This window comes from Pelodiscus sinensis, chromosome 1 (genome assembly GCF_052426305.1).
Source record: "Pelodiscus sinensis isolate ZL-2025 chromosome 1, ASM5242630v1, whole genome shotgun sequence".
Classification (NCBI taxonomy): Eukaryota; Metazoa; Chordata; order Testudines; family Trionychidae; genus Pelodiscus; species Pelodiscus sinensis.
Genome location: NC_143052.1, coordinates 96,301,602 through 96,329,073, shown reverse-complemented (window position 1 = coordinate 96,329,073; position 27,472 = coordinate 96,301,602). Strand labels below are relative to the sequence as shown.

At 44.9% G+C, this 27,472-nt stretch overlaps 1 protein-coding gene across 1 annotated transcript in view; it reads left to right on the top strand.

Moving 5' to 3' along the window:
* The first annotated feature begins 3,077 nt into the window (after positions 1-3,077).
* The window catches only part of ISX (intestine specific homeobox), a 35,903-nt gene continuing 11,508 nt past the window's right edge, over positions 3,078-27,472 (top strand). The window contains exons 1-2 of the mRNA XM_006137966.5: positions 3,078-4,377; positions 14,177-14,422. Of these exons, the coding sequence (XP_006138028.3) occupies positions 4,194-4,377; positions 14,177-14,422 (430 nt within the window). The 5' untranslated portion in view covers positions 3,078-4,193. The remainder of the gene's footprint in view (positions 4,378-14,176; positions 14,423-27,472) is intronic.

The following is a 27,472-nucleotide window of genomic DNA, read 5'->3' as shown; positions in this document are numbered from 1 at the left end:
GCTCCCTGCCTCAGGTGCCAAAATGTTGTGCGCTGGCCCTGGTCAGTCCTGATTGTATGTGCAGTGACCACAAACTGTTGAGGCGGGAGCTAAGGGAGGTGCCTAGGAAAAGTGCATCCACAGCTTCATGTGGACTCTCACTGAATTCTGCTCCTTAGATGTAGAAGGGAGAAAGAGGCTGGAAAGAGAGAAGAGAACCTCCTTTTTGTCTGCTACCAGCACAGACTTTGTTTGTTTTTTCCTTTGTAACAGACCCTATATAATAATAGATGCTCCACTGTGAAGCCCACTTAGATTTCAATTCTGTATAACCTGGGATTCTCAACTTTTCAGAACCTAAACTGTTAAACATCTGTCGATGTGGTTGACATAGGAAAAACTAGCAAAGGGACTCACCACTGGAAGGTTCCTCTTAGGGTGCTGCTCTTGGTGCTCAGCATTCTGGAGGAAGACGTTGTTGCTGCCCCACAGGGGTGGCCCGTGCGTATAGGCCGACTTGGCCATTGCCTAGGGCGCTGTGTTAAACGAGGCACCCAATGATGACATCATGCCATTGAGGGCTGTGGAGGCAGGGGTGCCGATCGCGCATTCTGCCTGGGGCACGGGGGTGCTGATCGCACATTCCGCCTGGGGCGTTAGCTGTCGGCAGCCTGCCTTGGGCCGCCCCTGCTGCCCCAAGAAGTTTACAGGAATTATCTAAATGAGATAAGTGTAGTTACTGAAAGTCATCTGTATTTCCAGTGCACGTGGAAATGCAGAAACTCACACAGCCTCCCCAATGAAACCAGTAGCAGTCAGGGCCCAGACACCACTACACCCAGTAACTGCATAATCCTGTTACTTTAGCCCTGACTTTCTCTCCCCATTCCCTCCCGCCACCATTTTCCCCATCAGAGTTTGTCACTCTTTGGTTTATGTTTTTCTATATACAAAGATCAAAATGTTCCGTTCAGACAAAACTGCCTTCATTTTAAATAAAGAGAACAATGCAACCAAGAAACAAGCTCACGGTGTGCGCGTGTACGTATATGTGTGTTTGTGTGTGTACCTCATTTGAACTCAGATGGAGTTTAGGGGCTTCTGTGAGTAAGACATTGAATCTGATTGCATTCATCAAGTTGTTGTCATTGTTGCATAAAACAATTATTTTGACCTGCAAAACTTGTCAATACTTGCCTCCAATTCTTCTTTCTTTAGAGCAGCATTTGAAGTAGGCAATACTTGTATTCCTTGGGCGAGCTCCTTGGAATGCCAACAGAGCTATGCTACCTGAAGATCTGTCCTCTTTGTCCTGACAAAAAGGTGTATTGAACTCAATTGACTAGTGAGAGGAATTAGTGGGCGTTGCCCTGAAATAATCTCCACTTTCTCATTAAGTTGATGTCCTCAGTTTTTTGGATCTATGACAAAGGAGGAGAACTACAGAGACATATGTGATACTTCACAAAATGCCATCTCAAAGCGGCATTTTGTGAAATATCACACGTCTCTGCAATTCCCCACCTTTCCCCACCTTTCTCCAAAAATCAGCCCTTTTGAAGTAAAGAGGGATATTTGCCTCTGCAAACCCAGGATAAAGATAATCACAGATCGAGAAGGAAGGTTTGCCTGAGCAGTTACAGGAGGTAGGAAAATCCATTGGAGTGTGCTTTGATCTTTACTGCTCCTGTTCAGAGAGTCCTTGAAAAAGGCAGAGGTAGGTATGGCCCCAAGAACAATACTAAGCGCATGTCTACTTTTCAATTAAACATGGATGGCTGGCCCGGGACAGCTCAATCAGACTTGCAAGGCTTGGACCACCGGGTTGTTTAACTGCAGTGTTGAGATTTGAGCTTAACAGTGGGACTTTGGGACCCCACGAGAGGAGAGGTGCCTTAGCCTATGTGCCAGCACAAGCCTGAATCTACATAGTCCCTTAGCTCCAAAGCAGCTGACCCAGGGCACCCACAGCCATGCTGCAGATCTTTTATTCCAGTGTAGACGTACCCTAATACAACTGGTGCATGGGCCATTGCCCTGTGTCTGATAAAACCGGCAGAGTAGACATCAAAGAGTTACTGATGGCATCAGTAGAGCATTTATGCTTCACCAGCATTGTTCTTGCCCTTTCTCCCAAAACGGAATCAGGTCAGACTGGTTTCCTGTTTGCAGGTCAAGAATCACAGGGGAAGGAGTAAGCACATTCGGCAAAGGTCAGCAAAACCAGGTCCAGAGATATAAAGTGTTCTTCCCATCCTCCTGCACCTACACAAACATCCACCCCATCCACAAAGACAAGACTGCCATAAATCACAAGGCATGATTATGATTAAAACCAGGAGCTGAAAGGAAACCTTGGCTCACTACGCCCAGGCAGAGCTACAGATGGAGCAAGTGCGCTAGATTAGGCACACGTATTCATCATACCTTTCAAAAGGCAGACCAGAAAGACATGGCAATGCCCTTAAGCAAAGTGATTAACAAGCAAAGACAACTACAGTGTCCCTTAGCCAGAGTGATGGCCCACTGAGAATGTGTGAGGATGGCTCTGGCATGTCTCACCTACTGAGATATCCCTTATGAGGATGGGTGAGGTCCCCTTTACACTGACCAATGAGCTGTCTCATAGGAGGGCTAGATTGTCCATTACCCAGGAAGAAGAGGAAGGGGGCAATCTTTGGTATGAACAGATCTAGTGGGGAGAGGGAAGGAAGAAAAACACTTCCCATTCTCAACTCCTCCATTTTTTTATCAGTGGGAAAGAGTTGCTTCCTCTCTCTCCCATGGGGAATTTAGACTAATAAAGTATGATTGCTAAATATGCTTCGTTGTGACTCAGGGCAGCATTCTGTGCCCTTCTGCCACCCTTTTTCCCCTGTGCTCGCTCGAGTCTGCCCAGTTTGTAGAATCCCTAGAAAAAGCAAAGAGAGCTTTTCATCTTATCAGCTTTTTTATTGCCTCCTGGTTACACAGTAATTTGGGGTTTAGCTCCACCAAGGGATGGCATGATGGGAAATGAGCTCAAGGATTGTCAGTTCATTGGACAAATAAGGAAGGGCCTGCCATACAATTATAGGAGACAGATAAGGAAAGCACAAAAGGGGAATAAGCAGAAAAAGGGAGCCAGACTGGGAAAAGGTAAAAGGCAAGAGGCAACCCCAGAAGGATTTACTAAGGTTGGGGCGGGGGAGGAGGGGAGAGTTCGACCAATTGCATGTTCTTTAGATACTGAGAAGAAAAAAGTGGGATAGAGGGGAATTCTTCAGTGTTAACCAGGGAATTTTCCCCCGGCTTAAATGCCCAGTTAGGAGTAGGAGGCAACTGATGGGAGGTTCCTCAACCCAGCCTGCTGCAGAGCCAAGAACAAGGAGACCACTTTTGTGCCAGCGGATTGACAGTCCCATGGAAGCAACGGCGGTTTCTCCTGGCATGGCTGGCTTGAAGGGAAGCTGATAAAAAAAGGCCTATGTGGAAGTTTCAGAGGGCTCTGGATCTGGAAGAGGAGAAAACTTGACTCAAAGATTGTGGCTGAAGGGGCAGCAGTAAACCTGCATGTTATAGGCTAGGGAGGGTTCCTTTCTCTCTGCATCAGATAGTCTAATATTTGGAAAGCATACAGTGTGCCACTCTTGCTAGTAACTGGGCATAAAGGAATGAATTAGCTAAGCACTCTGTTATTTTCTCAAGTCATATTCATATCAGAAAAACAATATTGGGACTTCTAAGGGATTCTTGCTTAAAAGCAAAAAGGAAGATCATCTCTCCACAAACATTCACCTAAGTGAAGCGACACTTTCTTGGGCATTTTTGCCATGAGTCTGCAGGGAACACTCCTCCTGGGATTACAATGAGATTGTTCAGAGCTTTTTAAAGCTGCAGTGCTTTGGGGATTGTTTTGTGGGGGTGAGAGCTGTTTAGCCTTTTCTCCCAGTGACATCTGGTGTTATTTTGCTACCTACTCCAGAGTTATTCTTGGCCTTGAAGTGGACTCCAAGGATCAGAAAGAGAAGATGTGGGCTTTCTCACACATCAGCAATCGCCATTGCTCCATTGCCACTGATTTCATTTGAAAGGGTGCCGGTAAGGAGAGGAATACATCTGTTCACCTTTATTTTTCTTGGAATAAGCAAGCGGCAGAGAGCACTCTAGTAGAGAGGATTTTTTCTTCCCTTTTGCACACAAAAAGAGAATTGGTCTTCTTTCCTCCAAGCGGGATGAAGATGAGTGACTCGAGGGAATATGACAGTCAGGGGAAACCTGCTCTGTCTTTTTCTATTGAGGAGATCTTAAAGAAACCCTCTGTTAAGACCCACCTAAACAATACACCAAGAACTATCAGTAGTCACGTCAAAGCAGCTCCAGCCATGGGATCAGGGCCACAGCTGGAACTTGCCATGGGTAAGCACCACTTATACTGCTTAATGAAAACTTCCCCCTTTCCAAGTCTGTTTGGTGTGACTAGAATATAATTTGTACTGGTTGTGCCCTTGTAGGAATCTGGGACTTCATTGGTCAGCAGAGTGTTTGCCCCTCTCCATTCAATACACATATATAAGTATAATTTTAACGTGAAATCAAAAAGATTTTGAGAATTTCTTTGCTTATAACCATGGCCACCCGCTGTCATCCCTTTTGGGGATTCATTATGCCACAAAGGCTCTCAAAAATCAGGACTGAGAGATGTGCTGTTTGAGCAGGCAAGAAACAATGGCCCTGATCCTCAAAGGTATTTAGGTGTCTAACTCTCACTGATTTGTAGCCTCTCCTGATTTCAGTGTGAGTTAGGCTTGCAAAAATACCGTTGAGGACTTGGGTCTCTGTGACCAGTGTAAAATCTAAGAATACCTGAAAATTGCAACCAAGTAAAATATCCTGGGACCTTTCATCTACAAAAAAATCCTTTATTATTTACTGTTATACAAAACATCTGCTCCTCCTGTAAAAAAGGGTCTGAGGGACAAATTGAGGCCTACTACTATGAGGTGCGTACCAGCACCAGAGTTATTCAGCAGAGCCAAATTCCATACAAATGCTTTGCCATGATAAAATCAACTACCCTGATTCGAACAGGAGCAATGGACAGCAAGGAAAAAGTAGTTAGAACTCAGGAAGGAAAAATACTTTTTCTTTCAAGTCTATCTTTATCATGGGAGATAGGAGGGCTCCTTCATAAACTGGAGCAAGCTCCTTAGCAGCAAACCTTCCAGTGCTAAAGATCAACAAGTGTGTGGCCTTCTTAACTTGTATTTCCTTGGTTTTGATCAGCTTAGCATAGAGTTAATCAGAAATTATATTGTTCCCAAGGAAAATGCCAACATTTTTTTGTTGAAAATATTGAAAACCAACATTGTTGTTGTTTGGATTTTTGACAAAAAGTCAACATTTTCTGCAAAAAGCAGAAACTTTCCATCAAACAAAAGCCCAGTTCTCTGTCAAAAAATAGCTAATTTTTACCAGCCCTCATTTAGTCCTCTCAACACACTATATAACAGAATTTAATAATTATTTATAATAGAATAGCAAACAGACATATGCTATACATGGTAAGAGACAGGCTGTGCGCCTTAAGAACTTACAGTCTAAGTAAGAACTGTGTGCCAGCGTGATTTGCACTCTTTTGGGACCAGGATAAATTCTAATAGGATTGGATGGCCAGGGTAAACAGGATCAAATCGAGGCAGCACAACTGGCTTAGGAAGGGATTTAGGACAACGTTCACAAAATATGCTCTAGCCCAGTAGTTCTCAACCTTTCCACACTCCTGCATCTATTCCAGGAGTCTGATTTGTCTTGCATAATCCCCAAGCTACACCTCACTTTACAACTATTTACTTACAATATGAGGCACAAAATTACAGAAATGTCACAGCACATTGTTACTGTCAAATGGCTTACTTTGTCATTTAGCCATATTAATTAATTAATTAAATAAATAAATAAAATGAAATATAAATATTGCACTTACATTTCAGTGCATAGTACATAGAGAAGTATAAACAAGTCAGTGTCTGTATGAAATTTTAATTTGTACCGACTGCACTAGGGCTTTTTATGTGGCCTGTTCTAAAACTAGGCAAAGCTAGATGCATTGATGTATCCCCTGGATGATCTCTGAGTATCCCCAAGGATAACCATATCCCTAGCAGAGATCTACTGCTTTTGCCTAAGACACTTTGACCCTGTCCACACTGGTTGACAACTGTGTTGGAATCTAGTTTGGCCACAGCTGAGTGTTCACCATACTTAGGTCAATGATTAAACTGAACTGTACATTGGAATTTTGGCCCCTTTTACACTAAGAACGTCTATCACGTTTGAGCCTTGTTAAAACATGGTCTGGTCTTTCAGACAGCTAATAGTGTCTGAGATGTCTTCTGTCCTGGCTGTCCCACCAGCCTGGTTTCACCAGTGATGATAGAAATAAAATCTAGTGTAAATCAGCCACCAATTTTTTCTCGTTGTCCCCAATGGTGGTAAAACCTTCAGTGGCCAGTCTCTATTATCATTCCCACCATCCCTACCACTGGTTATAATGTAACAGTGGGAGATTTCCTAAAATGAAGCCTCAGCATTGGCTGCATCATACTCTTTTCTAACCATATTCTTGAATCATACTAAAATCTGTTCTTTTGATCATTTCTGAAACATGGTTAAAAACCAAGTCAGTCCCCTCCATATAGCTGGACTACACTCCATTTTAACAATGGTGGGCTCTTCTGTGTTATAAGTGGGACTTGCAGTGCAGTCAATTTCCACAGTGTAAACTGGACTTTTATGTCTTAAAGCTGATGGCTCTGGACCTGAGACAGGCATTGGAGTAACCCAGCTCTGTTTCAATTTGCATCTCTGTTGAGCTTGTCAAATCCCAGTGCTCGCTATGACAAGTTCTTATACAGGACTCCGAGGATGTCAGGGATTCCATTATTGCATGTCACTACAAACACATTTCCACCCCCAAACAGTTTCAACTGAGAGCACAGGCAGTTGTTCGACTTGTAAATGATGCAGCCAGCACAGCAAAGCCCATCCCTTGACTTGATGAAGTGCAATTTGTTTCCCCCTTTTGTTTAAAAAAAAAATCAAGCTCAAGTGGAGGAAATTTCATCAGTTTAGAAACTGAACATGGCTGGAGTGAGAGCATGTGATGGCTCTTCAGCCCACTACTGAAAAGCCATAATGGAGTTTGCACATCTGTTGTGTGCTAAATCAATGGCATTACCCATATGTTTATGGCAATATAAAACATATACTTTAAATAATGATAGTACTTAATACTTTAGATGCACACACAGGCTAATTAATCACTGCAACATGGAAAAGCTATGTAAATGATGTGGATGGCCCCTCCGCTTCATAAATACATTAAGTATTTTTTAATTTTTTTCCACTTCATTGCCATCCTTGATCAAGTAGCTTTAAAATACAGGACAAAACTGAAGCATTTGATTGGCAGGCAACAACACCATGTGCATGTTCATCACACCAAGGAGATGCAGGCGTTGATTGCCCTTCCACTTCTCCAGTAGAACTATGAGGTTTTTTTGTCTTTATGTCATCAGAAGCAATGACACCCTCAGCTGTACATTTCAGGATAATGACTGTGTTTCATCAAAGTCACTCAACCTTATGCCACATTATACCAGTGTGGCACGTGTTATAGAATGGCCCAACCCACACCTGTTTTGAGTTACTGCTGGTCAGGTGGGAACTGCAGAAATCTGTGCGAGACTCCAGGACTGGAGCAGCAATGGGGTTTGCAGGTCAACAGTAACACATACTGTAGATATCCCAGGCCGGCAATGGCTGGGGAGATGCAAGCCAGGAATTAGCAGCATTAACAGAACTGTGTGAACACTTAGGAGTGGAACAATAAGAAGTGCTACAAGTCAGGGTGCAGCTGCACAAAGAGAGGAGCTGGATGGGCAAGCGGGGCCAGAATAACAGAGCAGACTATAGCTCAGAAATGAGGTGCCTTAGCAGATCTTACATGGGAACTTTTTTCTGGCAGAGAAATGGATGCTTAAGTTCAGGCATGAAATCCAGTGCAGGGGCCTTTTGAAAAGTTTCCACTGCCCCTGCCCACAGCAGGCTCTGTGGGTCTGATTCAAACCTCGCTGGAGTTCATGGGAATCTTGCAGTAGACTTCATTGGATATGGCTCAGGCAACATCTGCTCTTCATCCCCCAGGTTCCTCCGTGCTCAGATTTGATGAATTTACATTGCAAAAATTCCCAACAGATGGCCTGCTTTCTGCAGCATCGGATCCAGAGCACATTGGAATTAGCTATAGCATGTGTTTGAAAGAGTCTTAGGGGATGTCTACACTACCCCCCTAGTTCGAACTAGGGGGGTAATGTATGCATACCGAACTTGCTAATGAAGCCCGGGATTTGAATTTCCCGGGCTTCATTAGCATAAAGCCGGCGCCGCCATTTTTAAAAGCCGGCTAGTGCGAACCCCGTGCCGCGCGGCTACACGCGGCACGGACTAGATAGTTCGGATTAGGCTTCCTAATCCGAACTATCTGTACACCTCGTTCCACGAGGCGTACAGATAGTTCGGATTAGAAGCCTAATCCGAACTATCTAGTCCGTGCCGCGTGTAGCCGCGCGGCACGGGGTTCGCACTAGCCGGCTTTTAAAAATGGCGGCGCCGGCTTTATGCTAATGAAGCCCGGGAAATTCAAATCCCGGGCTTCATTAGCAAGTTCGGTATGCATACATTACCCCCCTAGTTCGAACTAGGGGGGTAGTGTAGACATACCCTTACAGAGTTAAAGATGCAGGTACACTGAAATAAAAGCCAATTACGTCCCCAGGCTTCTGTGCAATCACAGGCTCCCAGCGCCGATGGCGGCCCTGCCTCCCAGTCTAGGAGTCCCAGCTGGGAGGCGGGGCTGTGATCACTGCTTTGGATGCTTCAGAAGCCTAGTTAGGGTTGGGGGAGTGTCTGGGAGTCCACCCCCGCCAGGCTTCTGCGCAATCACAGGCTCCTTGCGCCGATCGTGGCCCCACCTTCCAGCCACTCTGCCCGCCCACGCCATCTCCTGGCCTGCAGCCCTGCAGCACCCACAAGGCAGGCTGGGCTTCTTGCTTGCAGCAGCCCCATACCACTTAAAACTGCAAGCTGCTCCATTCATGTGGCTCTTAGCTCCAGGACGGGGGAGAGGCTTGCATTGCCCCCATCACCCAGGCCAATCTCTCAGCTCCTATTGGCTGGTTATTTCCAGCCTATAGGAGCTGAGAGATTGGATGGGGGTCAGTCCCTATTGGGCAGCTGTTTCTGACCAATAGGAGCTGAGGATTGGGCTGAGGGTGGGGAGATCACCCAAAGCCTCCCCTGCTCTCCAGAGCAGAGAGTCCCAGGGAGCTGCCCTGAACTTAAAACAGCAGCTGCTGCATGCCTCAAGGTTCCCAGCAGGGTGTCCATGGGCCGGATCTGGTGGCATAGTGGGCCTGATCTGGCCCGTGAGTGGTATCTTGCCCACCCTTGCCCTACTGCCACCTCTTCCTCTTCCCCAAACAGGTTGGCTGCCATCTACCAAACAGACACCCATGAGTCAAACAACTTTTCCTGGCAAGAACCACTGGTGTTTCTGAGTCTTTTAATTAAAAGAGGGGAGTCCTGTTATATCTTCTGATAGATGATCTGATTAGTGACCTGACTTCTTCTGCCGACTTTCATTGGAGCTGGATTTCAATAGGAAGGAAAGCAAGCCTGAAATAAAAGTTTGGCCTGTAGTACTGGCATAGGCATTCCAAAGTCAGGAAGGGTTGTAGTGGGGTGTGGGGGCTGGGGAGTTGGTTGGGTTTTGTTTTACCAGGACAGTTCAGGCTGGAAAGTTTGGATCTGGGGAATTAGCAATAGCAACAGAAATAGTAATATTGGCATTATGCTTGTATTGTTGTAGTGCCCCAAATCTGCATTAAGAATTAAGGAATTCTCTGCCCCTGTCCTGAGAAACTTGTACATAATATGGGTTGTTTTACTTCATGCCGAAAGTGCGTCAACACTGCTCTCTTAGCTTGAAATAAGCTATGCAATTTGAGCTATGCAAATTGCGTAGCTTATTTCGAGTTAATTTTGAAATAGCTTTTTTTGAAATTTGGCGCTGTTTACACAAATTTCATAATAAACTGCTATTCTGAAATGTTCCTTAATCCTAGTGGAAGGAGGTTTACAGAGATGTTGGAATAGCGACGCCTGTTATTTGGAAAGCTATTTTGAAATAACGGGCATGCTGTCAAGATGCAGAAAACACTATTTTGGGATACCGGAAGTGTCCCGAAATAGCGCAGCTGTCTAGCTCCACTCTAACTGTACTCTACTCAGTTTATTGCAGAGGAGAGGCTAGATCAAGGCATGTAATAGAGTAGCTACCCCCTGCTCAATATAGCCAAATCATCCAATCCATAAAAAGCACTTATTTCATAGTTAGATATAGAATCACAAAGAAAGAAACTCCACATCCCTCTTGCCATAGTCTTCAACGCTGCTGACAAAAATAATTTCCCAAGGATATTTCACCACCATTTGTGAGAATGAAAGCCAGGCCAGAAAGGCCATTTTGAGCCAGCTGTCAAGGCCAGGTCTCTGCACATGACTAGCGCTCTGCTCAGGTTGAGCCAGGCTGAAATACCACTATCCCTGCAGCAAAAGGTTGTATTTGCCAAAGAAAATTTCTCCCTGGCTCAAATTCATAAATACTTTTTGAAAAAATTTCTCATGAATATCCACTACCAAAATGGGCTGTTCTGAAAGCCACCACCACGACAGCCAGACAAAGCACAACCAAATAATAGGCATGTCCAAGTCACAATAGAAGTTGCAGCAGACATGGGACCAAAACCCAGGTCTTCTACTGCCAGCTCTATGACCCTACAGACAACATCAGCCTTTTCCCCCCACACCTCTCTTTCCCTAGCCTATTGCAAATCTACTCTTGAGTTTTCCAAACTCTCCATATACTGAATTCCATCCCATGCTGCCTCTGTGATCTTTCAACTACCTGCTTCCTTCTTGCTCAGTCTTTTATTCCAGTCTCCACAGATATAAGTGTTCTGCCATCTATCACTTGCTCTCATCCTCTCCCTCTGAGCCTTTCTCCTCTTTAGCTTATGATTATTCTAGATTATTCTTTTGAGATCCATAAGCCATGCCCATTTCTGTGGTATCTGAGCACTTCATTTTGTGATCTTTTGTGCATGAAAGATTGGAGGATGGGACAACATATGAAATACAAATTTACTGTATTATATTAGTTATAAAATTAGTTATAAAATTGCTCCTCCCAACCCTATCTTAGATGCTTGTAGCTGGACTACTTCACAGTCTTTAAAGGATTTTGCCTCACAACACCCCTGTAATGTACGGAAGTGTTATTATGCCTATTTTACAGATGGGAAAGTGAGGGTAGTAGAGTGGGTCTCTCTCAACCAGAAATACATGCACCCTGGGGGTACACAGAGATCTTCCAGGGAGTATATCAACTTGTTTAGATTTTTGCCTCATTTTACAACAGGTTATATAACAAGCATTACCAAAAGCCAGTACAAACTAAAATGACTTGTTTATACTGCTCTCTGTATAATACACTGAAATGTAAGTACAATATTTATATTCCAATTTAGAATTTTTTAAATTATATGGTAAAATGACAAAGTAAGCCATTTTACAGTAACAGCGTGCTGTGACAGTTTTGTAATATTATGTCTAATATTGTAAACAAACAATTTTTAGGTGAGGTTTAACTTGAGGATACACTAGACAAATCAAACTCCTGAAAGGGGTACAGTCGTCTGGAAAGACTGAGAGCAACTAAGCTAGATGACTTGCTCAAGGTCACTGGGAAGTCTTTGGCAAAGCAAGGACTTGAATGAGATCTTCTACACCACAGGGTCCTAACCACGGGTCCAGCCTTCCTATTTGCACAACATCTCTCTATATATAAAAAAAAATTCTGTGGGACAATAGAGTGATGTCATCATCTCGTCTGCATCCTCATGCTGCTGCTGCAGCCCATCTCCATCCTCAGCTGCGTGGAATACCCTCTGGGCATGGGCTGCTCCGGCTCTGGCTCCCATTTCATGTCCCTGGGAGTTGCACTGCTGGGGAGGAGCTGCTGCTGCTGGGGTTAGGTCCCCTCTATCATCTGAGCCTGACCCACTGGCTGCCCCGTGGCCCCTGGGGAGCTGCCGCTGCAGCCACACACGGGTGCTCCGGGGAAGTGGGAGCCATGCGACCTCCTCCCTCTCCCCTCCGGCATGTGCCCCCCCTCTGGTCTCTGCCAGTGAGTGGGATAGTGATAGGGGTGCAGGATCTGAGTGGGAGATGTGGTGCAGGAGGGGGGAGGGTGCAGAGTGTGGCCAGGAGGGAGGATGCAAGTGTGGGCTGGAGTTAGAGTGTCTAGCTAGGGAGGGGATGCAGGAGCAGGCTGGTGATAGGGCGTAGCAGCCGGAGGGGGGTTGGTGAGCATAGTGGCCGGGGGGGGGAGGGGGATTGGCAAGTGTAGTGGCTGGGGGTGGGAGGTGGCGAGTGTAACAAGCAGTGCATGCAGCCCCATAGTGACCTTTTAAACAATAGAAAGACAGAGTAAGTGATGTAATATCCTTTACTGGATCAACTTCAGTTGGTGAGAGAGACAAGCTTTCAAGCAGCACAGAGCTCTTCTTAATTAGTCTCTTTAAACAAAACTAATTTTAATAACTAATGTCAAGAACCTCAGACTTCTGCAAAGCCCAAAAAGGAACAAAGTAAAAAACCAACCCACACAGTATTCCCCCTTCCCTCCTTACAAATTTTGAGAGAAGAGATGGACCGTGCACCAGGGTCTAAAGGGCAACATGCCTGGGCTGTATTCGATTGTGTGTAGAAGTCTCTCCAGAAACTTGTGATAATTTGGAAGATAACATTTGAACAATTGTCCTTTCTTGCGAAGAGGCTTTGTGTCATTTTCAAAGCTTTTTCTGACTATATTTTCTGTGGATCAGCCTCTGCCCTCCGATACTTTTGTGTGACTCCCATTGAAGTCATTGTGCATTGGCCCTTTGTCTCCAAGTGATGTAATTATCGACACTATATGGGTGATTATAAATAGAATGGAGTAAAACTTATTCAGAAATGAAACTCCACAAAGCTTAAAGTGTTTGGTGCTTTGTTAAGGCCAGATATTAAGCCAGAAATGAAATACATATTAAAAGCCAAATTTTCTTTCCATGCAAATAGCCAGGCAAAAAGCATATTACTATGGGAACAGCCTTACCTAACGGTACCTAGATGAGATTAAAATTCAGCACAACTTCATTTTGCTGTCAGCTCAGATGCTGAGACAAGAAAGGAAGAACAGTCAGGGGTCCTCTTTGTGGTGCAGCTTGATAATGGGACAAAATCCAGAAACCAGAGTGATGAGCTATAGCAGGGGTGGGGAACCTTTTCTGGATCAGGAGCCACTGACCCATGAACAAGTCAGTCGGGGGCAAAAAAAAAAAGTCCTCACTGACCGAGAAGGAAAAAGACTAGTAGATTTTGTGTGTTCCTGTCCTGGGGGGGACACGGTGAGAGAGCTTGAGCACCAGCACGGGCTCCCCAATGCTGAGGGGGAGCCCTAAGCCTTAGGGGCCAGATCCAGACAAGCCAGGGGCCACATCTGGCCTCTGGGCCTGAAGTTCCCCACCCTGGGCTATAAGAAGTACACGAGGAATGTAAGTTCTGGACTAATGCTCAGTTCATGGCTGCCAGAGGTGTGTGGATGAGAAGCAGAGAGGTCAATGACAAAACATACATGGTGCTACAGTACCCCTTCTGGACAGACAAGATATGATGTTGACAGGCTGTGCAGGTAGGCTACGTCCAATCCTTGGCAATGAGGAAGGTGCTTGCACAAAGTGCTTGGAGTTTCTAAAGAGTTTGGGGCTTGGTGTTCAGGTGTGCAGCATCCCCATTGGAAGCAGGTTTTCAGAAGAGCTGTAATGGGATGGTATATGGAGAGCCCAGTGGTCATTCAAGTCTTGCACCGCAGTTTAACTGGGACAAGCCCACCCCCATCAATGTCTAACTTGACTAGTTCACACTTCCCACTTCTCTCCATGTCCCTGCATGCTGGTCTGAACTGGGTGCCCATGTTTCTTGCTTTCATTCAGACAGCAGCAGAGAATGCTGGTCCCTGATACAAAGCACTCATGTACTATGCCCTTCACAGATTCCAGCATCATGGGGAAATCAGACAATACTTTACCTTCAGCAAAGCCGCTCGGCTCTGCCTCCCCTTCTGCACTTGTGGTCAAGGCCAGCACAATGCAGCCAGTTCACCGCAGGAGCCCCACAACCCTGGATGCAAGCCCCACTGCTTTTCTCAGTGAGGATGATGTATATGAGCAGCTAGGAGACAAGAGAAAACGTGAGGAAGAGGAGCTGTGTGAATTCCCAGCAGGCCATTCTCTCCATGGTGAGTACACTCAGGTCCTGCCTCTTCGAAGGGTACCTGAAATTACAATTGTTATGGTGCACTACATACAGGCATCACTATTAAATGTCAGCAATTACTAGCAATCACAACAGTTTTTCCATAACCTCAGCTCCTGGTTGGGTCGCACATGGGGATGGAACCTAGAAGTTTCTGTTCCTAAGCATAGAACTCTATCGCTCAAAGTAAAGGAGTGATCCCAATAGCCATCAACAGCAGCAAAGAACAAGCTGCAGCTCTGCAGTAGCAAGGTGACCTTAGCCTAACATGGACGGTGCGCGTTACACCTATTTTTAGGGCAGGAGGTAGCTGTGTGGGAAACAGAGAGCCAACTTGCAAATTCCCCCTTGCACATTAGGTGGGGTGTGACCAGAGTTTTGAAAAACAGGTGAGGGAAGGAAGGGTTGGTTCTAGCAATGAGATGTTCAGGGCAGTATGTTAATCAGTGTGTATAACCCTAAAAAGTCAGTGCCACGTTTTTAATATGCCAGTGCAGGGGACTGCCACTTTTTATTTATTTAATTTATTTATTTATTCTGCTATGTGTGAATGAGTGAAGCCAGGGAAATTGTAGGACACAGGATCATGGGGTTGGTGGCACTGAAAGAAAATTCCACTCATTTTCCTCAGCCCACATTCTAAGTTTCATGAGGTAAATGCTTCTCACAGATTAAACTGTAATCAGCCGTTGACGGAAATGGCTGACTCCTGCTGTCATTCTGTTAAATAGGTGCTTTGCCACCGACTGTGGAGCACAACAGAATCAGGTCCGTGGTTGGTAATGAACCCTCTGCCAGAGGCGGCCATTTTACTGTTATGGGGCAGTGTAGGGAGAGCCCAGTGGTGGAAGCAGTGAGGCAGTTTCTATCTCACTAGCACTAATTGAATGCCCATGGAAAGAACTCACTGTGAAATAAACACTTCTTTATGTTAGGCTGTGTCTAGACTACATGCCTCTGTCAGCAGAGGCATGTAGATTAGACACATAGGCAAAGTCAAATGAAGCCGCGATTTAAATGATCGCGGCTTCATTTAAATTTACATGGCTGCCGTGCTGAGCCGACAAACAGCTGATCAGCTGTTTGTCCGCTCAGCGCGCTAGTCTGGACGCTCCCCTGCCGACATCAAAGCCCTTTGTCGGCAGCCCCGTTATTCCTCGTGGGATGAGGTTTACCGGGGCTGCCGACAAAGGGCTTTGATGTCGGCAGGGGAGCGTCCAGACTAGCGCGCTGAGCGGACAAACAGCTGATCAGCTGTTTGTCGGCTCAGCGCGGCAGCCATGTAAATTTAAATGAAGCCGCGATCAGTTAAATCGCGGCTTCATTTGACTTTGCCAAACAAATCTACATGGCTCCGTCGACGGAGCCATGTAATTTAGACGTACCCTTAGAGGGAGAGCCACACTGCAATGTCTAGATGCTGAGCTGGAGTCAAATTTTCCCAAAGCTAATGAGGGGTTCTGGTCCACCATTCCAGTTCAGCACTGTCTCTAGTTTAGTCACACAAGATTAGCGATCTTCTCCTGACATCAGGCCACTACTAAAGTAGGAAACTGACTCCTGCCAGTGTCAGAAATGATTAAGGTTAGTTAGCCAGACACTTAAGCTGACAGTGGGTTACCCTTGTGGGAATTCCTGTTGGTGATTTAAAACTAATGCTTTCTGATCTGAGCTGTAACTGCATTTTGGAACAGAGTAGGGGGGCTATCGGACTGCCACTTCCTGGGACTAGTGGTTCCTCCTGCTGATCCTCCTGTGGAAAGCCACAGCAAGCAGTGAAAGTATCCCCTAGAAAGTCTGGTGCACATGAAATAGGCTTGACAAGCCCCAGTTCAGAGGGGATGCATTGCATAGCCACTGTAGGTTCACTTAGGGGGTTGGATTTTATAGAAAATCCCTCCCTGTGGTTAAAGTAAAAGGTTCGGAAATGTGGCTAGTCCCAGGGAGGTGCAGAAACAGTCAAACTATTACTAAATATCTTTTAAACTTTTATTAGAATGCTTCCGATCATAGCTTTTCTTTATTAGTCTCTTACATGCGTGGTCGCCAAATAACTATTAGTAGGAGCAATAAGCAAAGTGCAATACAATAAATGAAAATTCCCTGAGCTTTTTCTAAGTCCCAATAGTTGTCAATAAGGGACCAGGGATTATCAATAGTTACATTTACATCAATCTTACTCATAAGTCTAATTATTTATCTAAAACTCTTAACACTACTACTTAACAAAACTTTTAACTAAGTTTAGATAGCAATACTCACACTTAAAAAAAACACAAAGTACAACAGCAACAACATCATAGTTAGTATATGTTACGCTCTACAGGAACTCGTTTGGGTTCGTTGAGCGGGAGATGGCCCTCGGGTGATCAGTCCTTGGACCTAGCTCGTATTCTGCCTTCCAATGATTTATTCGGGAATTCTCAATTTGATATAGGAAGGGTAGCTGTTTTATAGAGAGAGCTTTTGCGTGCTTTTTGTGATAGGCTAGCAGACCCTGTCTGTTAAGTGACAGGAGTAAGGGGGTGAGATGGTTTCCTGTTTTTCCTTTCCTGCCTTATTGGGCATGGCACAGTCAGCACAACCAGCACAAACTTTACATGATCTTTTCAGGTCTGGTTTTTGTTCCTGTTCTTCACTGATCTTTAAGGTACATAGGGTTTTTCATCAAGGTGAAGTTGACCTTTTGCTTGGATGGCAATATGCACGAGAGGCCTGGCCAGCAAAGAGCCTGCTTCCACACTCCCTACAACTGCACCCCACCCACCAAGGCCCCAGGAACACTTCCGTCACTGAGCTGTATAATCTCTTAGGAAAGAGGGACTGGTGGCCTTCCTTCATCTTCTCCAGTCCTCTTTAGTAGTAGTTGCTCTGCTACACTCTAAAAGTGTCTCCAGGAAAGGCAGACAGGCAAGGGCCACTGTGTGTAGACTCACCTTCCTTAGAGTTGGATCCAGTGTCCATTGCATTTCCATTTCACTGCCATTGACTTCGGTGTGCTTTGGAGCAGGCTTCTGGTGCAGTGCAATAGCTGGGCAGCCAATAGGGATTACCTCACAGTGCAGTAGCTGATACACCCAATAATCTCCAATGTGTGGTGGCGAGGGAATCCCCAGGGGTTCCCAAGACACCATGCCAAGGATTCTGAATTATGTCTGCACCTCACTCATTGCAACAGCACTGGCAGAGTGCCCTCTGGTCCCACTGCCTTGGGGGAACAAGCATGCACTTCCTGCCCCCTGAAGAGCCTTTGAATTGGGAGACACTAATACTTACCAGGGACCCCACCCTAAAGATCTTTTTTCCCCAAGTCTTCCTGATAATCTGGGAAGGATGCCACGCAGATCCAGAAAGCAACTATGTGTGTTCCTGTGTGAGAGAGAGATTATGCCACTTCCAAAGGTAAGTTGTGCAGTGCTGAGAGAGAAAGAGGGCATTGGGGGGTATGATCAGTATCACATTCACTGACTAGAATATGTCTGCAATAGAGCTTTGAATGTAGCCTAAGACTGGAGTGAGCCCTTGCTTTGATACAAACCTGTCACCCGACAACATTACATGTGATAAAACTCTCTAGCAGGATGGCCACTGCCGATAAGGGGTTAGAAATACCGTGTCATTTATAATAAATAGAATTATAACCTCGTCACTGTTTTATTTACAGTGATCAGACTTGCTGGAGTGAGCAACACAGAATATTAAAATATTCCTTTCTGAGGACCCAGTTCTCCCCATTCTGGGGAAAAGTGATTTCATATCCATTGATTTCCTATCTTGGAGGTTGGGACCAGATATGTTAGAATTACTGCTCTGACAGCTCTCTTAATTTTGCTAGCCGCTCAGCTGGATGCCAGTTATAATGTGAATGATTTCGCTGCATCGCTTACTGTGGGAACAATTCAGCAGTGCTTTCTCAGAACAGTTTGCTGTAGTGGCTGAGCTAGTGGGATCTGCTCCATGAAATGGCAAGATAGGGAAAGGCCCTGTTTTCGAGCTGCGTGTGCTGGGTGTGAATGTTGATAACAGTGGCTCTTTGTGAAATTATTAATCTCTGGGATTTGGGTCTGTGCAACTATGAATGCTTATCAAAACCGACCAGGAGCACTGCGGTTTAACAAATCTTAAAATACAAGTGGGACCGGTGTGCTGCTGGGGGAAATTGACACAGCTCCACACAGTAAATTCAAAAAGAACAACTACTCCAAACCTACAGGCCAAATCCTGAGCTCCTGACTCTGTTTTAATTCACTTCCCTGCCCAGTTATTTAAATGAATGCTTTGGCTATGCAAGACCTATGGTCTCTTGCCTTTAAATAATGCAGTGTTAAGGTTATGGATTTACCCCCACTAGAGACAGGAAATGATTAAGTTAAGTTTCCCATGCTCACTTAGATGGAGGACACAGGGCTGAATGGAGCTTGGTTCTTACCCAGTATGACAGTTGGGTCTGGTTTACACTAAAGGGAAAATCAACTTAAGATACACAACTCCAGCTGTGTTCATTACGTAGCTGGCATTGAAGTATTTTAAATCATGTTTTGGCGCATCCATACCGTGGGAGGTCGACGGGAGCACACGCGCCCATCGACTTCCCTTGTTCCTCATTAGAAGCAGGACTAGCGAGGCCAACATGCGTGCCCGCTCAGTGCGAATTAGCAGGTCTTCCAGGGCAGCGGATGAACAGGGCCAGTGTTGTAATAACTGGTTATTCTGTTAAACATGTACAATGGGCCCGATCCTGTGCTGCCACTAAAGAACGCCGACTGCAGCTGTCCAGCAGAGTAAAGATGGGTTTAAACCACCATTGTATCCTCAATTCTGGTGCTCTCTGGTGAGCTAGGCTTCTGGCACAGGGTAGAGCAGACTGGAGGTCTCTCTAAGTTGTCCTGGCTGCTAATTGCCTCACTGGACTGGAGCTGGCTGGGGCACAGAGACAAACTGGTCACATTCCTTTCCCCCTGCAGACACGTCTTGTACACTGACCATGGACAGGGGATGGCATAGGATCTGTTTCAACATCACCCAAAGTTCTCTCCTCACCCATGACAGGAGAAAAATTTGGTCCAAAACCAACACTTCGCCCTTCTGAACACAAGGAAGCAATTCCTAATGAATAGGGAAAACGGGGAAGAAAAGAATAAATGTTTTATATGTACTTTTTGTTGCCACTATGTAGCTCACTAGTTTGCCATGCATAGATACAATGATTCCTGCATTATATGTGTTGTTAATGTGTGGGGCTCACATATACCGCTAGAAATGTGATACTGTACTTGGATTTCCATGTGTTGTTGGGTTTACAGCTGGGAGCTCTTGGAAGCTAGTGCTTTTTCTTCTCACTCTTGCAAGGGTAATGCTGCTTTTAACTACTCTTCCTGACTATTTAATGGAAGGCATTAAGGCTAAATTCTCCCCTCTCGCTTCTCAACGTACACACGTGCAACTCTCAGTGAATGCTGATGGGCACTGAAGCATACAAACGTGTAGACACAGCTTCTCAATGCCGTAAATGTTGTTATGGAGTTTCTATTAACACGGTGTTTAAAAATTGAGACCGTTAAGCAAGGATTCGGTGCTTCCCTCCTCCAATCTGCATTTTCCTAGCATGGTACATTTATAGTGCATGTTTTCCAGAGGGTATAGGACAATGAGCTCCTGATAATAGGACCTGTGTGATGTGACCAATGGTACAATAAGGATGTTTTTAATACGTTTTTCTTGAAGGTCATCTGTGTTTTTGATTGGGTTTTTTTTTCAAACTGGTCTGAGAACTTTCCATCACAACCCTGGGATTTGGTCTTTTAATACTTCCACTTTGAAATTGGGGGCATGACTTTTCTCTATTGTTTTTTTACAAGAGTTTTAGCTTATAATCAGGCAAGCGCAGAAGCTATATAACAAGCTAATGACTGAATCAGAGTGTAGGAGAGGAAGCAGGGAACCTGCCTGAGACAGCAATATTACGCAAGTGTGCCCGATTTGTAAAGGTTCCCAGGTGCAAGGAGCAACAACTAGCAAGAACAAACTAGTTAACAATCTGTCTGAGACTGCAATAATAGGCTTAGCTCTCATCATTGTGTGAACAGTATGTTTCTTCAGAACTGGTTAAACAATGTAAAAGTCTTTTTGCTAAACTGGAAATCATTATTTGATTTGGCCTGTTGTTATCCCTTCATTGGCCATTGTTTGTGAGCATCCTCAGGACTAAAGTTTGACTTACACAGATGTTCACAGAAAGCAAATTTCAAGCCTGTAGCTGATATTTATTGAAGCCAGAAAGGAAATTAATGGTATAACAAACCAACATTCTCTCTGGCTAGAATCAGTTTACAATCATTTCGGCCATCCCACTGGGGCACAGAAACAATACCATGTGATGGAGGCAACCAGTCACAAGCTCAGGTAATGACTGACTGTGGACTGAATACTGCTCCAAGTATTTGACAAACAATCCAGTCCTCTAGCATGTTTGTAGGACTTAGTGGCACCATTTGTAAAAACTATGATCTCTTTGCAGCCAAGCAGAAGATAAGGGCTAAAGTCATCCTAAGCTTGATTCTGACATTTTGCACATCCCTGAGCAAGGATTGGTTTATGATTTGCACGACCCAAAGAGTAAACCGGGGATGCATTGTGGGTCAAACAGTGCCCTCTGAGTCACAACCCCTCCCCTAAATCCTCTTTGCTCCCTGCTGGTAGTTACTTATCTTTGGCCTGTAGGAGCAGCACATTGTGACACTCCTACTGTGGCTAACCAGGAAGAGGGTGGAGCCAACCTCCATCAACTGTTCCTACCCACCTGCTCCAAGGAAGGTCTAAAAAGCCACATGGTCCTACTTATCTGAGAAGCTGAGATCTGGGTTGCCGTGTTATGGTGTAAGAGAAGTTTCTATTCTCTTGCATTGGTGCATAGTCCAAGTCAAAAGCTAGCCCCAAATAAATTGTTTGTCATGAATAATTTGACCAGCTCTAAATTCTAAGAGCCTATGAGATCAGCAGTTTTCCCAGGTGACCTTAGGCAAGTCTCTTCAAATCTCTGCCCCTCCAGATCCCATACCAGCAAACTAGGGAATCACTCCTCTGTCTGAATAAACAGAACAGTCAACAAACTCCAGTAAACAGTTTGTCTAACAGTTCCTCAAGTTTCTGTGACTTCTCTGAAAGAAAGCGGACACTATTTTGCCAAAAGCAAACAGGCTATCAATTACCATTAGCAGTCTGGGTGGTAATTGATCCGATCACTTTAGTCTTCAAAAATTCCCTCTACCCTCCCATTGCTTTTTGCAGCAGTAGCAGCTCAGCCAGGCCAGTTCCTGAACACGGTCCACATTTAATGGCCTCTCATTAGGGGGGATAGAGGGCTCATTATTCTGCTTGCCTAAAGACGTGTCTGACCTGGTATTTTTAGCTTCCTGCTCACACAGCTTAGGGTCCCCACCTATCAGTTTTTCAGCCGCATTATCTGGCAATTAACCATTGTGTTCAGTGCCAGGGTGATGGTGGAAAGATTTGGATTAGGGAAGGGAAATCAAACCTTTAAAAGCCCCTGTGTACCACTGCTCCATTCCTGAAATGCCTCAACAGATAGCAGCAGGATGCTAAATGCTATGCTTCACTGGCAGAAGGCTCTACCCAGAGCAATTTGTATGTATCCAATTAGAATCAGTCTCCTTGCCTTAGCCAGTGCCTTTTAATAAGGGGTAAGAAACCACCTTAATTAAGATTACCCCTGCTGCTGTATGTCTACCTAAAAACCACAGCACGAGCTCTTTGAAATCAGTAAGCAGTCTCTTTAAGCCAGAGGGGAGCCCCACAGACGTCTTTCCGTACCCACACAGACAAATGGGGGTTTTAACACCGTCAGTGAAGCACAACATAATATCTGGCTCTTTTAAAGAAGAGGGATCACTTCCACCCTTGGTGTTGGCTGACACTAAACCCAGTGTCACTGTAACAAACATCAGTGAAAGTGGCTTGAAGTATCTGGCCGGGAGCCCTGCAATCAAAACAGATTAAAAGCAGAAGAGAAAGAGAGAGGGGAAGTCTCTTACAAGGATTTTAAAACCACGAATAACAGGCAGTGATGCCCAGTGTGAAATCTCTTTTCTAAGGCATCAGAGATCCAGTCAGCTCAGGTACACCAAGAAAAATTGGTTCAAAATAATCAGAACTACATCCACCCTTTCTTTATAACTATTTCCAAACATACTGGCTACGTCTAGACTGGCATGATTTTCTGCAAACGCTTTTAACAGAAAAGTTTTTCTTTAAAAGCATTTGCGGAAAAGAGCGTCTAGATTGGCACAGACGCTTTTCCGCAAAAGCACTTTTGTGGAAAAGCATCCGTGCCAATCTAGACGCAGTTTTGCGCAAGAAAGCCCCGATTGCCATTTTCGCAATCGGGGATTTTTTGCGCAAAACAAATCTGAGCTGTCTACACTGGCCCTTTTGCGCAAAAGCTTTGCGCAAAAGGACTTTTGCCCAAACAGGAGCAACATAGTATTTCCGCAAGAAGCACTGATTTCAGACAGTAGGAAGTCAGTGTTCTTGCGGAAATTCAAGCGGCCAGTGTAGACAGCTGGCAAGTTTTTCCACAAAAGCAACTGCTTTTGCGGAAAAACTTGACAGTCTAGACACAGCCACTGTGACAAAGCAAGGAGCCTACTGGGCCCTAAGTCTTTTGTACCCTAAGGTCTCCTTACAGTGGATTGTATAAAGGGATCATTTACATGTAAGCTATGATGATACCAGCTCTTTGGTTTGTAAAACTTTTGTGAAAAATAACCCCCCCCCCCCGATTGACACAAGTTTCGCTGACAAAAATGCCAGTGTGGACAGCCCAGGGTCAGGGTACATGTTCCACCATCGACACAGCTGCTGCCACTTGTTGGGGATGGTTTAATTATTCCGATGGGGGAGCTCTCTCCTGTCAGCATAGATCAGTCAGTCACATGGGAATTCTCACAGAGTGCCGCTGTAGACATTGCCTTGGGAACTCTTCCATAGCTCTGGTAGCATAAAGGAGCTTTAAAGGCAAGAATGGTGTAAAGGGGCTTTAGTGTAAATGAGAATCAGGCCCTTTGACTTGTGAACAAGACATGTCTAAAGGTACGTGTATCCTAGGAAAGGAATTTTTTGGGTGGCCTCTTTCCACTTTCCTCTAGCTTAATGATTTGGGGTGAAGCTTTAGATGTGATATAGCTTGATTTTAGTAAGACTTTTAGTACAGTCCCATGCAATGTTTCCATAGGCAAACCAGGGAAATATGGTCTAGATTAAACTACGTAAAATGAGTGCACAACTGGTTAAAAGACTATACTCAAAGAGTTGTTCCTAATGGTTTCCTGTCAGATGGGAAATACAGAACTAATAGTGTTTCAAGGGGGTCTATCCTGGGTCCAGTACCAGTCAGTATTTTCATCAATGACTTAGATAATGGAGAGGTGAGTATGTTCATAAAACTTGCAGGTGACACCAAGCTGGGAGGAGTTGCAAGCACTTGGAGGGCAGGATTAGAATTCAAAAGGCCCTTGACAAATTGGAGAATTGCCTTGAAATGAACAAGAGGAAAGTCAATCAAGACAATTGGTAAGTACTACAGTTATATAGCTGTTATAAAGAGAACAATGACCAGTTGTTCTTGATGTCCTCTGAAGAAAGGGCAAGAAATAATCAGTTTAATCTGCAGCAAGGGAAATTTTGGTTAGCTATTAGTAAAAGCTTTCTAACTAAAAGGCTAGTTAAGCACTGAAGTAGGCTTCCAAGGGCGATTGTGGAATCCCTAACTAGAGATGTAAAATCCCATTTAATTGGTTAATGGGCTAAACCTGAAGTTTACACACACCTTGCACACCCCCAGCTGGAGCAGCCCTAGCCTGCAGCTCTCCCTGGGCCCACCATGGACAGGGGCTGCTCTGGGCGTCTGAAGTAGCCTCTTGCTGAGACACACTAGCCCTGCCACAGAGCGGTACGCTGGGCCTGTTGTGGACAGTGGCTGCTTTGGCTGGTCAAAGCAGCCGCTGTCTGTGGTGGGTCCCATAGGGTATGGAGCCATGGCGGGTGGGGAGCTACTCCAGCCCCCATCAGTTAACCTTTCACATCCCTATCCCTGACCTTGGAAGTTTTTAATAGATTGGGCAAACATTTGTCAGGGATGGTCTAGGTTAAGTTACTCCTACCTGAGGGTTGAGGTCCTCTTAAGGTCTCTTCCAGCCCTTCATTTCTGTGATTTTATATTAACAACAGAGCAGAAGTGGAAACAGGATCTAAATTTCCACAAAGTTCCTTTGATGTTCTGGATTTGTCCCAAATCCAATTATAAATAAAGGATCAGATCCTCAGCAAGTGTCAGTTGGTGTGGTCTCATTGATTTTAATCCAGCTATGTTGATTTACACTAATTGGTTTACCTGGCCCTTTCAATGTTAACCCTACTTACATTCCTTTAAAGACAGCTATATCTCTGCAGTATCTCCAAGTGCTGACATATCTAGCTGCCTTCTTTTTGTGGGTTTAGTTTCAGCAGGCAGTGAACCTGTGACTGAATGCTTTTCATGGGACGTACCACCCACTTGAATAGCAATCACCAAGTTCCCGGGGCACCCCCAGAAATTTTTCACATGGTATGAACCAGGATCAATTTCTCTCAGTATGAAGTTTATGCATATGCCTTTTTAATCTTACATTAGGCAAACACCCCTTGGGTCTGCCCCTTTCTTGCCACCCCACTACTGGCTGGGTTCTCTGTGCTCTGGTTTACACTAGGGAGTTATTTTGAAATAGCTCCCCTCATTTAGAAATAATAAGCGGAGCATCCACACTGGTTATTCCAAAATCTGGTTATTCCATAATCTGTACTCCTGCTTTCCTTGGGGAATAAGCACCTTTCAAAATAGGTATTTTGGGAGTTATTATTTCAAATTTAGTTATTTCGAAATAATTTCCTAGTGTAGACATGCTCTGTGTTGGCACTTATCACAGTTCCCCATATTTGTAGCCGCAGGCCCAGAAGTTGTGGCTATGTAAGTCCTGCAGGTGGAGCAGAGGGGACACAGGCTGCTGGAAGCAAGACAAAGCCAGGTAGGACCCCGGGAGAGCCTGGTGCAAGAGCCAGCCCCATAATAGCAGGGGCAAGAAATAACACTGGCCTCCTGACTGCCCACTCAGGTTTGGCTCTGCAGCCTTCCGTCGTGATTGGGGGCAATGGGACCAAATCTGAGTGAGTGGCTTTGTGATCTGGTGCCTGAGTGGTTCAGTGCTGCTCAGCTTTGGCCCCATGACTCCGCATCACGATAGAGGGTCAGGGGGCCACACCTGAGTGGATAGTGGGGTGGCCTGGGCTGCTGCACCTCACCACTGCCATTGGGCTGGCTCCTGCATCAATACCTGAACCACACCAGTCAGAACTGCATTTGGGTCACCTCCATGAATGGGGCTGCAGGTCCCATAGATTTCCTGTGCCTCTTTCTGGCCCTGCCAGTGGAAAGCATCATGCATAACGTGCGTAGGGCTGCAGGCATTGCTGCCAGCTTTTACTTACAGAGAAAGCTCAAGAAAACTCATATGTATTCTTATTTCCCCAGAGACTTTGGAAACAAACTTGTAAAGCCAACGTTACACTTCCAAAATGTTCTATTTTATATCTTTGTCCCTCCTTCTTTATTAGACTGATTTAGAATGCTGTTGCTTGCTATGGGATCTCTAAGCTAGGGTCCCAAGGCAAAACAAACCCCCCAAAACTAGTTAGGGAAACTTGTATGTTGTGGGGGGAGAATGTTAATGTGTAGTCCCAGATTTTTTTGTAATAGATCTTGTCTGAAAACATAAATAGAATGACTGATTAGAGTCAATTAAAATGCAGCCTTCTAGCTTTCCTAGTGGCAAAGTCCTTGATTAGTTCACGGTCTTCTATTTCACCAGGAATTTCATTTCCAGTTGAAATCAAAGCCTGTCCACTCTTTCTCTATATGATCCATAGTTGACCTCCGGTTATTTTATTTTAGTTAATTTGATGAGTTTCAGCTTTGAGAAACTACTTTTAGCAGAAGTGATGCTCCCAGGCCCTGTGTGCATGTTCCCCTGTGTAATATGTATATTGGAAAAAAGTTTGCCAAGCTTTGTAAAGAGGGATACCAGAATGGAGGGTTAGGGCCATTAGAAAAATGCCAGAAACATTTTTTTCGGTTCATCTCAAAGCCCGATGTCATTTTTTTCAGAGAAACTGACAGACAGCACCACAAGCTTAAGAACCTTCTGTTTCTGAAGGACGTGCTACTCCTGGACACTTTGCCATCCGCTGATGTGAGGAAAAGCATTGAAGTGGACACTACGGAGTGGGCAGGAGATGTTTTCATTTGCTCAAATTCTGGCATCATTTGAGAATACTGAAACATCCCAGGCAGTGGGCCTGCTTTCTTCAGCTAATCTAAACTGACATAGCACCACTAATTAAGCCAGGCTTATTTCCACCAACTCAGGGTATGGCCCAGTGTTCTGTAGATCACTCTCGTGCCCACATTTTCTCTTTCCTGTATATAAGACCTTAAGTGCCAACCAATCCTATGGATTCAGGAGCAGTACAGACCTCTATAGCTGATGCTCCTCTGTAGTCTTGGCATTGTTTCTTTGGATGTTTTTGAGAAGTTCTTGTCATTGACTGATTCCTGTGTCTGGAACAGCTGATGAACTCCTAGTCGGTTCACTCTGCACCAAATGCCATACTAGACAACCACAATACTCAGCACCTGGAATTATTTTTGAGCTGACAACCAAGACTTAAAAGCTTCATGCTTCACCATCAGTCCCAGGTGCTTGTTATTATGTTACTGACTGGAGTGTGTGTGCCTATATTGTCCTTTAAGGGGCAGCTTACAGTGAGGAAACATAAATAGAAGGTCTATCACTAGTATGCACAGCTAATTCTGGCATCCTCTTTTAGCTCAAGTAGTAGAGGTTAATGGTTGGGGGCTGGCATTTCTAGCCCTGGTTCCACATTATGGGCTACAAGTGATGACTGTGATCTCTGTAAGTAAGCT